The following is a 12,392-nucleotide window of genomic DNA, read 5'->3' as shown; positions in this document are numbered from 1 at the left end:
CTTGTTCTTTTAATAGTTTTTTGGGTTTTTTTATTAATGCAGTCCACACAGACACAGTCTTTTTGTTGTTGGTATTTGTGTCCTCTCCACAGGTGAGTAGTTTTTTTGCACAGACCATGTATCATGTAAACTCAACACGTTACATTCGTCATCATGTACCTGTTCCAGGTCTTACAGATTGGTGTCTATCGTGACTTAACTTCTTTCAATTTTGTATCTCCAGTAAAACCAGAGGAATTCATTTTAAGATTTGACACAACATCTGCCCCTGTGATTCCTTCCTCTCCAGATTTGTTGACATTGATGCAAACTGTAACGTCTGTAAAAATGACACAAACTATTTTGCACTTCTGTTATGACTGGGTCTCCTCTAACGTGTTTTGGAGGGAACTGGAGAAAGTTCTGTTTAACAAAACCAAAAAACACATCTCAGTAACTCCAAGGGACATGATAACTACATTTGAATGCTCTAATAAACCTCCATTTATGTCCTTTTAAAAGTACAGAAAATTAGATATTCAAAACAGGGAAACTTAAACAAATTCTACAATAAATGGCAACTGTTTACGGATTTTTTGAGACAATGTAATTCCCTTCCCCCTCCCTTTTTTTTTTTTTTAATTATTATTTATTTTTTATTTTCTTATGTTTATGTCACCAGTTTAATTCTTTTATTCAGACTACGTCTTAGTATTCTTTTCATTGTATTCTTTGTCAGGTTTCATTGTTATTTGTCCCTAAAAAAAATATGCAAATCTAAAAGTCCTGGCGTTAACAAACCTGGTAAACGTTGACATCAGTGTGCCAAGGTGTTGGCATGTATCTATCATTTTCTGTCATATACATAAAAATAAATATACTAAACCACGACCAAATTTTAAAATCTTCCTAGTGGAATTTGAAAATTATATTAAATCTTTAGAATTTATCTATAAAAAAAAAAAAAAAAAAAGCTCTAAGACCCTGGTATTTCTAAACAATTCTTTAATATTGACTGAACTCTCTGTTGCATTTATTCATTTATTTTTGGTATGTTTTTATTTACTTTTGTATACTATTATTTGTCTATTCTGCTTTGTGTCTTTAAATCTATGCGTTATTTTCTTAAACTTATTTGTTCAAAATGCTTTTTCCTTTTTGACAACTTGTTTGTTCAGTTTTTGTATTGTATACTCAAATGTTTTCAAAAAAGTTGGATAAAAACAAACTTTCATTTTCTTGTATATACATCAATAAAAATATAAAACAAACAATAAAACCATAACCTCTTTGTCGGAGGTAATCACATAAAACTGTGGGTGTGCTGGTGGTGCCGGTTCGGCCCGGTTCGGCCCGGTTGTGCTGGCCTCACCTCTGCGGTGCTCTGTCGCCGGTACATGAGGTCTGAGTCGTGGCTGCTGACGCTCAGCTGGGGGGCCATGCTGTGCAGGTACACCGGGGACACCATCTGCTGCATCACGGGCTGCTGCATCATCACGTAGGACGGCTGCTGCACGGCCGTCTGCACCGGCACCAGGTACCGGAAGCCCTCATAAGAGCCGTTCACCGCGTACGGCATCGGGGACACGGGAGCGGCGGAGATCACCGCGTTGGCCACCGGGTCCGGGGAGGCCACGCTGACGGTCCGGTAGGTGGCCGTCTTCGGAACCGGATCCGGAGACACCACTCTCAGGGTCCGGTAGGTGGCGGGCACCGGGTCCGGGGAGGAGGCCACCTTGACGGTCCGGTAGGTGGTGGGGACCCCGGTTCTGCAGAGGCCGTGTTCATGGTCCGGTAGGTGGTGGTGGTGGACTTTCGGCTCGTTTGGACCGACATGGTGATGGATCAGATCCGACCCAAAGAAAAAAACCAAAACCAGCTGTGAAGTAGTTCTGACGGCGGAGGGCGGGTTTTTACGGTTCAGACTTCTGCGGGTTCGGAACGGACTGGTAGACCCCCCAGGTCCAGGTTCAGTTCACCTCTGCCGAGGAAAGTCCAGTTAGAAGAGTCCAGCAGAAGAACCAGTCCAGTTCTACAGAGGAAAACAAAAGTACTGAGACTGGGAGGCGGAGAGAGGGAGGGGCTTCACACTGTATGCAAATACAGGAGGAGGGGCCAGGGGAGGGGCCAGGGGAGGGGCCTGGAACACACTGAACTGGTTTAAAAGGACAGGTGAGCTGTAGTTCACCTGAATACAAGACAAAGGATGAGATCCAATCAGAGATTCAGACACAGATCACATGAACAGGTTTACACAGATGGATCAAAGAGTCCACACTGTGTGAAAGTGACTGAAAGTGACACACACACACACACACACACACAGGATCAGATGGTGCAGGTGATGCAGTGGATGATTACACCGGTCAACAACAAATTTATTGTTTCAGTTTTTTGAGCTGATTTAGGATAATTTTGGCTTTTGAACATTTTTGCTTACATTTATGGGCATTTTCACATCATAGGATACAAAAGTCTTTCATATTTCTTGCAATAAACGAGTTCTGAAGATTTGACTTTTGCCAATTTATGATTAATGTTTTCTTAATATTACAGGTGAATGAAGTGACTAGAAGATCTTGCAAAAATAAGCCTGACGTATTCTGCTCCATCTGCGGTGAATACACCATTGTACCTAACAGGAATCCCGTTAGAAAATTATTTTTTTTTTCTCTTAAAACTTATTTTGGGTGAGAACTATATAAAAAATCAACTGATAAAGTCACAAAAATGTAATCAATTTTGTGAGAAGATCAAATTTTTCCAAATCAAATTAGCAAAACAACCTGACCTGATTGAGAAAAACAGATGTCATTTTTGGATTTAGCGGTGCAAAATGGTCCCAATTCAGTTGAAAAAACCTAGACAACTTGCAAATAACATTTTTTTGTAACCCAGTGTTATTACCTCCATTACTTGTGATCACTTTGCTTTGTGTGTTGTTTGTTGGTTGTTTGTTTGTTTGTTTGTTTGTTGTTGGCAACTTTATGGGAAAACTGTTCCAACTATGGAAGTAAATCTGTCTCATCAGATTCTGAGTTATAAAAGCCATTGAATTTCTAGCCCTGAATTTCTTGCACTGAAATTAAGTATCTGATTTTTTTTTTTTTTTTTTTTTTTTTGCACTGAAATTAAGTATCTGAATCTTTTGTCTCTCAATTTGACCATGTTCACAAATTTAGAATAAAAAAAATTCAAATGCAAAAAATTCAGATGCAAAAAAATTCAGAAGCAAAACATTTAGATCACACATCCGGGACAACAAGGATAAGCAATGATTCTATCTCAAATCAAACCGTCAGCCAGCCAGTCAAGTTACATTAGGTTGGTCATGTGACACCGATGCAGGAAGACGGTCAGCGTGGATGTGTGATCTGAATTTTTTGCATCAGAATTTTTTTTATTCTAAATTTATGAACATAGTTGAATTCAGAGACAAAAAATTCAGATACTTAATTTCAGTGCAAAAAAAATTCAGTACTAGAAATTCAATGGTTTTTATAATTCAAAATCTGATGAGACAGATTTACTTCCATATCCATCCATCTTTCCCAGATCTTCCCCACAGATAGGCCTAGGCCCTGGGACCAACCCATTCCATTTGGTCCCAGTAGAACAAAGTTCAAGGTCACAGCAAGGTCACAACATCTACAATTTTCCATCTGTCATCATTGAGACATTTTCCAAAATTCATCAAAAATTCAAAATGACTGATTCTCCTCCAGTTGGATCCACCTGTAGCTTACAACAATCTCTTGTATGTGGAACTAAATTATCCACATCCACTGTGGAATGTGGACTCTGTGGACATTTACACTGAACACTGAAAATCCCATTTACATCCCATTTCAATTAATATTGATGTGAATTGAATCTAATTGGACAGACACATGACTGGTACCAAGCTTCAACTGTTTCTGCTGTATGGAACAACCTGGAAACTGTTGGACTGAAACAGAAAGAGTGGATCCACACATGCACAGCGTTCAGGGTGTTTGGCGGAGGTTTGCGTTCTCTGAACACTTGTTTCTTCTTTGTTTTGCTTTTATTGAAACATACAGAGCAGGATATTTCTCATACTCTTTCTGTTTTGTTGTTTTTTTGTTTTTTTTTTTAATTGAAAATATTTGGGTATACAAGACATAAATTTTGAACAAACATCAAGATGTCAAAAAGAAAAAGCATTTGAACAAATAAATAAAAAAAAAAAAAAGGCATAGATTTAAAGACACAAAGCAGAATAGACAAATACTAGTATAAAAAAACCTATCTAACAAAAATAAATAAATAAATACATTACAGAGTTCAGTCTGTTTTAAAGAATTCTTTATAAATTGCCAGGGTGCTAGTGCTTTTTTTTTTTTTTTTTTTTTTGTTTTTTTTTTGTTAAAGATGAATTCTAATGATTTAAAATATTTTCAAATTCCATTAGAAAGATTTTAAAATTTGGGAGTGTTTTGGTAAATTTATTTTTGTGTATATGAAATTTTCCAAATAAAATGATCAAATTTACAACAAATTGTAAATTACGAATGTCATGCTCAAAATATGTAATTACATTTTGAAATGTTATAGTTATTCTTTCATTACTTTTCGATATGATATGTTTTTCAATTTAAGACCACAGTTAGAAGAGTGCTCATGAAGAAAGAATAAGTGTAGAGTAGTTTCAGGACAAGAATGACAAAAGTTACACAGTTCCTCCATGTCAGAAAATCGAGACAAAATAGCGTTGGAGGGATATACGTTATATAAAATCTGTAGCTGTATAATTCTAATTTGGCTTGTACTACAGTATTTACGTGGTAATGTCCATGCTTTGGACCACTCAGTTTCAGAGAAAGTGGACTTCCAGAATGCTTCACCTCCTGGGGAAGCTTTACAAATAGATGGTTTATAGATGGTGTTCACTTGACGTCTCCACCCCTGGGGTCCCGCCCCAGTCGTCATATTGAGGGTCAAACAACACCTGCTTCTTATCTGACCTGTATCTGACCACGTCCATACGCTAGCCCCGCAATTGGTTCATAACATTACTGTACATCTGGTTTGAATTTTCATCCCCTCTGTCCTGTTTTTAGGTCCAGTTTCACAGAAGCACCCATATTCAACTGACTGTACCATGATGACTGATGACTAGGTGGGGGTTGCCATGGTACCATTGCGAGTAACGTCCTCTTTCTTACTGATTTTCACTAAAAACTGACCAATTTAGGGAAAAAATACACAATAACATGTTTTGTGTGTGCATGTGTATTTTAGATGGCAAAAAAATACAGTGTTGAAGAAGCGTTGAAAATGATTATGCTATGATTCTAATGACATGATTATAAGCTCACATGTGTACAGTAAGAAATGCCACGTACATCTGTGTGTGCCAAAGGGCTGCCCTTTGGCGCCGCTTCTGTTCATCATTTTTATGGACAGAATTTCTAGGCGCAGCCAGGGGCCGGAGGGAACACAGGATTTCATCTCTGCTTTTTGCAGATGACATTGTCCTGTTTGCCTCATGGAACCTGGACCTTCAGTGTGTCCTGGGCGGTTTGGAGTGGGATGAGGATCAGCACCTCCAAATCCAAGGCCATGGTTCTCGACCGGAAAAAGGTGGTTTGCCCTCTCTGGGTCGGTGGAGAATCTTTGCCCCAAGTGGAGGAGTTTAACCCTTAATAGGTAACCTGGGGTCCCAGCAGACCCCACGTTTTTAATTTGTTATGTTTTCTATGTTTTTATTTGAAGCTCGTGCGTGTTACTTCATTTACCCTCCTAGTATAAGGATCTGAAAAGTAAAATGGAACCAAAAAATTAACTCGTAGAATAATATAGGCAATACAGACATTTTGGGGTCGCCCGTGACCCCAGGTTACCTTTAACGTATATTGATTTATTGTTTTTCCATTTCAGGTATTTCAGAATATGATCGATAATTGATATTATAAATTTCTAATAACGCTAACCTTCAGTGCTTTAATCTTTTTGGAGTAATTTTAACATCGTGTGAGGCCATGGCTGAGAGGAAAACTCTAAGTGATGAAGATATTAGGATAGAGCTTGCAGATTTAGAAGTAGAATCTGAATCAGATGATGACCATTTATCAATTGATAGTGTTTATGACGTCAGTTTTCCTTCTGTGAAGACTGTTTGTGAGTATGACCCAATTGTGTAATTAGTTTAGTTTTTAGTTACAGTTTAGTTTTTAGAGAAACTTTATTGAAACTGTATTGCAAATGTGTTATAGCAATGTAGTGTGTTTATTTGTAACATGTGAAACTTTTTTGAAATTTTCTGTTAACTTTAGTGAAGGAAATACTTCACGCAGTAAAGGAGAATTTATTTGGAAAATAAAGCACAATTTTGTTATATTTTTTCGTTTCATTGCTATCCTTTCATACTATAAGCAATAAAGTATTGTAACTGACTAAAAAATAACATTTTTAGATGTTTTTATCACTGTTGGTAACCTGGGGTCTAGCTGGACCCCAGGTTACCTGTAGCTGTGGGGGGCACCATGGTTACCTATTAAGGGTTAAGTATCTGGGTCTGGTTCACAGTGAGGGAAGGATGGAGCGTCAGATCGACAGGTGGATCGGTGCAGCGTCTGCAGTGATGCAGTCGCTATACCGGTCTGTTGTGGTTCAGAAGGAGCTGAGCCGAGAGGAGAAGCTCTGGATTTACCGGTCAGTCTATGTTCCTACCCTCACCTATGGTCATGAGCTTTGGGTCAGGACCGAAAGGACAAGATCCTGGATACAAGCGGTCGAAATGAGTTTCCTCCGTCGGGTGGCTGGGCGCACCCTTAGGGGTAGGGTGAGGAGCTCAGTCACCAGGGAGGAGCTCAGAGTAGAACTGCTGCTCCTCCACATCCAGAGGAACCAGCTGAGGTGGATCACACATCTGTTTCAGATCCTCCTGGACTCCTCCCTTGGGAGGAGTTCTTGACATGTCCCACCGGGAGGAGACCTCGGGGAAGACCCAGGACACGTTGGAGAGACTATGTCTCTGGACTGGCCTGGGAACGCCTCGGGGTCCCCCCGGAAGAGCTGGAGGAGGAGTCTGGGGAGAGGGAAGTCTGGGCGGCCCTGCTTAGACTGTTACCCCCGTGGCCCAGCCCGGATAATGGATGGATGGATGGATGGATGAAACTAATATTTGAATTTTTTTTTTTGGTTGTTCAGAAGGACCAGTAAAGGCTCCAGTTTTAAAGAATTGGAATTTTCTGTTAAAAATTTAATGGTTCAGGCTTTACAGGGTTAACAGTGAAAACAAAATTATCTTCAAGAGTGAGTTCCATGTCATAAATGTCGTACATATTTCATATCATACTGTTGTCTATGTTTGTAAATGTGTGCTTTGTGAATTTGACTTTTTTCACTCAAAAACATAGAGAAAACTTTAGAGTTGACGTTATTTCTAAGTTCTTATACTATTATTTATATTTTGTTACTGGTGTGGCCCACTTTATATCATATTAGGCGGTGTGTGGCCCCTGAACTGAAATGAGTTGGACATCCCTGCTGTAAGTAGTGTAAGTTTATGGCACACCATCCCAGTCTGAGCTGAACATGCACTAAAATTTATGTGGCATCCAAGACGTATTAACCCTAAAAATCCACCCCCACAAAACCTTTTATGTAAGTAATGTTCTACTTTAGTTTGGGTTGTTTTGCTGTGTGGCACTCACTCCCATTTACCTGAATTATTTAACAGTACTGTAGTTTCTGGTCTTTTACCTGTTTACACCAGTAGATGGCAGTAGTGGCTGATGAGAAAGAGGCTGAGTCCAGGCCCTGCACAGAGACACTGTGGTCAAACCACCCCTAGTGGTTTCCATACGCACTATTGATAACTACAGTAAAGTAAGTTGGCTAAAATGGTTTTAAGGCTGCTTTTAACATGAAATAAAATCGTTTTCCTCCATAAGTATTTCACAAATCTAGTATTTTTGGTAGTAGTACTTCATATACTAATCATACTCTAAAATGCCTTCCAGGTTCCAAATGTGTTTTTGTCTGAAATAGTGTTTAAGACTAAATTAAATGATGAATAAAGTACATTTTTCCAATAAATACCTCATGAATCTAGTGTATGTGGTATTAGTACTTCATATAGCACAAAAACTACGAACTACTTTTACTGTGTACTTTTGGAGTAATCATACTCCAAAATCCCTTCCAGGCTGCAAATATGTTTTTTGTCTGAAATGATGAATAAAATAAATTTTCCCAATAAGTGCCTCATGAATTTGGTATTTTGGTATCAGTACTTCATATACTATTAGCACAAACACTATAAACTACTTTTAGTGTGTGTTATGTATTACTTTGTTTGCCTGCTTAACTGTCCTGTCTTGCAGAGCTGTGCTGATGGACTGATTAGCCTGATTGTGTCCACCTGTTGGAAGTGGAGGGCTGGGCCTGTATAAAGGGCTCAGCTCCTGCTGCTCTCTTGACTTCTTTTTCCTCAGCTCACCAGCAGACCACACAGCTTCTTGCTGTTTTTGGTTTTTCTTGTTTTTCTTTTTATTAATAAATTACTACTTTTTTGAATTCAACCTGGTTTTGTGTCCTCCTTTATGTTGTGACTCTGAGCCGGTCATAACATAATGGGGGCTCGTCCAATTGAAGTAGGTCAGTTTATTTTTTACCCCTAGACTGTTTTTCACGTTTTTTTTCCAGTCAGCGGGTTCATGTATGTGTCACCACATGAGGTAAGGTTTTTTTTTTAGTTTACCTGGTTCAGTCAGCCGGGGGTGTTGGTGTTACCTTCACCACTTTATTGTTTTTGAGCGGTAACCCTGGGGTGGCCCCTGGTGTGCCCGGGAAAGCCGATGAAGATAGTTAGGTTTTAGTAAGATAGGGTAAAAGTAGAGAGGAAACCAGGTAAGCTCTAGAGAAGGTTAATTAGGAATGCCAATTTCTCAATCAGTAATAGCATGTGGTGTCATGTACTGGCCTGGGTTTGCACTCACACCGTGTGTTGTGAGTTAGAGGACTTTGTTTTGCGCGCAGTAGTTTAAATGCTAGGCTGTAGTTGTGTTCCTCTGGAACATTCATAACCCTGGTGCTCATGCATTTTTGTGTGAGTGGTGTTTTTGTTGTAGTCGCATGGTTTGTGGGACTACATTTTGTGTAATCTACTTTCTTCCTGTGGGGAGGGGTAGAGTTTAGTGTTTGAGTTGTATTGACTCGTTTAAGGGTGGCAGTAGTCATACTATTTCCATACTGTGTGCAGGGAATAGTTATGGAGTTATCAGCCTAGTGTGGTTTTTTGTAAGTTTTGATTGCTTACTTCTGGTTTTGTGTCGGTTTGTAGTGATATTAACTGCGCTTTGTTTCATAATGCTGGTTCTGTGTGGAAGTGTTATATGGAGTTGTGCTGGTTTGTTTCCAGTTTGAGGTTGATTGCACTTTGTGTTGTGGCACTTATCTGTGTGATCGTGTTACATTGTGTTGGGCTGGTTTGACGTTTGTGGTTTATTAAATTTCTTAGGTTTCCCAGTACTACTACTAGCCTTAGCGGACTCATTCTTGTTAATTCTGATTTCAGTATGGATGTTGATCTGAGGAACTTCTGTGAAGCTCCTACAGGGCAGCTGTTTCAGTGTACTAAAGCACAGTTGATGTCAATTGCAAAGCATCATCACATCACAGCTGCATCAACTTCTCCTAAAGACGAGCTTAGATCAAGGATAATTACGGCACTAGTGGAACAGGGAGTGCTTTTGAGTGAGTCTGAGGATTCAGATTTAAGTCAATCTGTTCAGGTATCTGACAATAAGACAGATGATGTACTGTTAACACAGGATGTTTATGCTGTGTGTTACATGAATTAGACTTAGAGTTAAAAATTAAACAATTAGAGCTTGAGGCAAAAGCTAGAGAAGACAGGAAGTTTGAAATGGAGAGGTTACATTTGGTACATGAAGAGAGAATGAGAGAATTAGAACTGAGGTCAGCTGGTCTGCAGTCTACTGGTTCTCCTTCTCCACGGTTTGATGTTGGACGTAACATTAGTTTGGTGCCTCCTTTCTCAGAGAAAGAAGTAGAGAAATACTTTTCACATTTTGAGCATGTAGCCACCACATTTGGCTGGCCTGAAAATTTCTGGACCCTGTTGCTGCAATGTGTTTTAACAGGTAAAGCACAGGAAGTTTATTCTTCATTAACACTCACCCAAAGTGCAGATTACCAAGTTGTTAAAGCAGCCATATTGTGGGCCTATGAGCTGGTTCCAGAGGCTTACAGGCAGCGTTTTAGAGGATGTCGAAAGACTGAGAAGCAGATGTTTGTTGAATTTGCCTGAAAAAGAAATCTTGCTCAATAGGTGGTGCACATCTCAGAAAGCTGAAACTAAAGAGCAACTTTGTGACTTCATACTCTTGGAGGAACTTAAAAATTGTGTTCCTGAAGCAGTTGCGACTTATTTGAGTGAGCAGCGAGTGTCCACGGTTGGGGCTGCTGCTGTGCTTGCTGATGAGTATGTCTTGGCTCATAGGGTAACTTTTAATGATAAATCTTGTGAGACTAGGAACCGTGTTTTTCCTCATTTTAAAGCTGACAGTGGTGGTCCTGGGTCTTCAGGTTCTGCTGTAAAGGCTACTAATTCTAGCACAGGAAGCTTTCAGAGGGTCTGTTTTTACTGTAAAAAGCCTGGTCATCTCATAGCTGACTGTCATGCTCTCGGTAAAAAGCAGAAAGCTCCTAAGCCAGTGGCCTTATTAGCTTCAGTACCACACCTGTCCAGTGGGGAGAATGCAATCAATCAATTCACTAAAGATAGGTCTGGTGTAGTAAAATGTCCCATTGAGTCCACTGAGGACGGGTTTGAGCCTGATATCTTTGCGCCTTTTCGTATGGAGGGTTTAGTAGCCATCTCTGATTCAGAAAAGTTTGTCCCGGTTCGTATTTTGAGAGACACAGCAGCTGCTCAGTCTTTATTGGTGGAGGGAGTTCTGCCCCTCTATGAAAAGACTTCTACAGGTGAACATGCTTTAGTGTGGGGTTGTGGAATGACATGGCTTAAAGCCCCATTGCATGTTGTGTACTTGCAGTCTGGTTTGGTTACAGGCCCAGTGGCAGTAGCTATTCGCCCTGAACTTCCTGTAGAGGGGGTGGATATGATCCTGGGCAATGATCTGGCTGGTGGGGAGGTGTTTCCTGCACCCATTGTTGTAAATAACCCAGCTGGAACTCAGTCTGTTCAAACTGATCAGTTATCCCAGATGCCAATAGTGTTTCCTGCTTGTGTTGTAACTCGTGCTCAGGCACATAAAGTTGAAGATGTGGTTGACCTTTCAGAAATTTTCATGGCACCTCAGGAAGAAGTTGTACAGTCTGTTTGTGGGTCCCTCTGCAACTTCTGAGTGTAGTGCAGCTAAACGGGCTACAGAATCTACTACAGCAGAGACTGTTGAGGTTTTTGTCCAGTCCTGTCATCTTGTCATCAGTCTGAGTCTCCATTAAAAGTAGGTAGGAAGCAGCTGACATTAGCTCAGAAGGCTGACCCTTCCTTAACTAAGTGTATTGCAGCAGTGTTACCTAAAGACAAAATTGGTGCTTCTCAAGTGGCTTATTACTGGGAGGATGGTATCCTCATGCGCAAGTGGGCTCCCTTAGCTGAAGAGGACAGTGGGTGCAATACTGTACATCAGGTGGTTGTCCCTGTTGGTTACCGTGCACAGATACTGAGTTTGGCTCATGATGATGTTTTGTCTGGCCACCTAGGGATAAGTAAAACCTATTATCGTATATTAAAGTATTTCTTCTGGCCTGGTTTAAAAAGTGATGTTGTAAAGTATTGTTGATCATGTCACGTATGTCAGTTAATTGGGAAGCCAAATCAAGTGGTTCCACAGGCTCCACTTCACCCTATACCAGTTATGGGGGAGCCATTCGAGAGACTTATCATTGATTGTGTTGGTCCATTGCCCAAGTCAAAATCTAGTCACCAGTTTCTCCTGACTTTAATGTGCTGCAACTCGGTATCCAGAGGCAATTCCACTGCATTCCCTCAAAGCCAAGGTGGTAGTAAAAGAACTAATTAAGTTCTGTACCACTTTTGGTTTGCCAAAGGTCATTCAAACAGACCAGGGTACCAATTTTATGTCTAGTTTGCTCAGGTGTTGGAGATGTCAGCTGTGAAACATCAGGTCTCTAGCGCTTATCATCCAGAGTGCCAGGGGGCACTAGAGCGCTTCCACCAAACCCTTAAGACTATGTTGCATGCTTATTGTCTTGAAACTGGTAGAGAATGGGAAGAAGGAATTCAATTTCTGCTTTTTGCAATTCGAGAGACTGTTCAGGAGTCCCTGGGCTTCAGCCCTACAGAATTGGTATTTGGCCACACAGTTCATGAGCCACTGAAGTTGTTGCGTGAGCAGCTGACTGGTAATTCCCATCCTTGTCAAAATATGCTG

The 12,392-nt window shown here is 40.3% G+C and overlaps 1 protein-coding gene across 1 annotated transcript in view; it reads right to left on the bottom strand.

The window, feature by feature from the left end:
• Positions 1–2,892, bottom strand: part of LOC115433202 (probable protein phosphatase DDB_G0282105) — a 105,564-nt gene extending 102,672 nt beyond the window's left edge. The window contains exons 1-3 of the mRNA XM_030154485.1: positions 2,887–2,892; positions 2,034–2,167; positions 1,352–1,925 (exon numbers count right to left, since the gene is read on the bottom strand). Coding sequence (XP_030010345.1) covers positions 1,352–1,925; positions 2,034–2,167; positions 2,887–2,892 — 714 coding nt within the window. The remainder of the gene's footprint in view (positions 1–1,351; positions 1,926–2,033; positions 2,168–2,886) is intronic.
• Between the last annotated feature and the right edge of the window lie 9,500 nt (positions 2,893–12,392).

This window comes from Sphaeramia orbicularis, chromosome 14, assembly GCF_902148855.1.
Source record: "Sphaeramia orbicularis chromosome 14, fSphaOr1.1, whole genome shotgun sequence".
Taxonomy (NCBI): Eukaryota; Metazoa; Chordata; class Actinopteri; order Kurtiformes; family Apogonidae; genus Sphaeramia; species Sphaeramia orbicularis.
The sequence above is the reverse complement of the archived record's forward strand: the minus strand, read 5'-3'. Positions and strand labels throughout refer to the sequence as shown.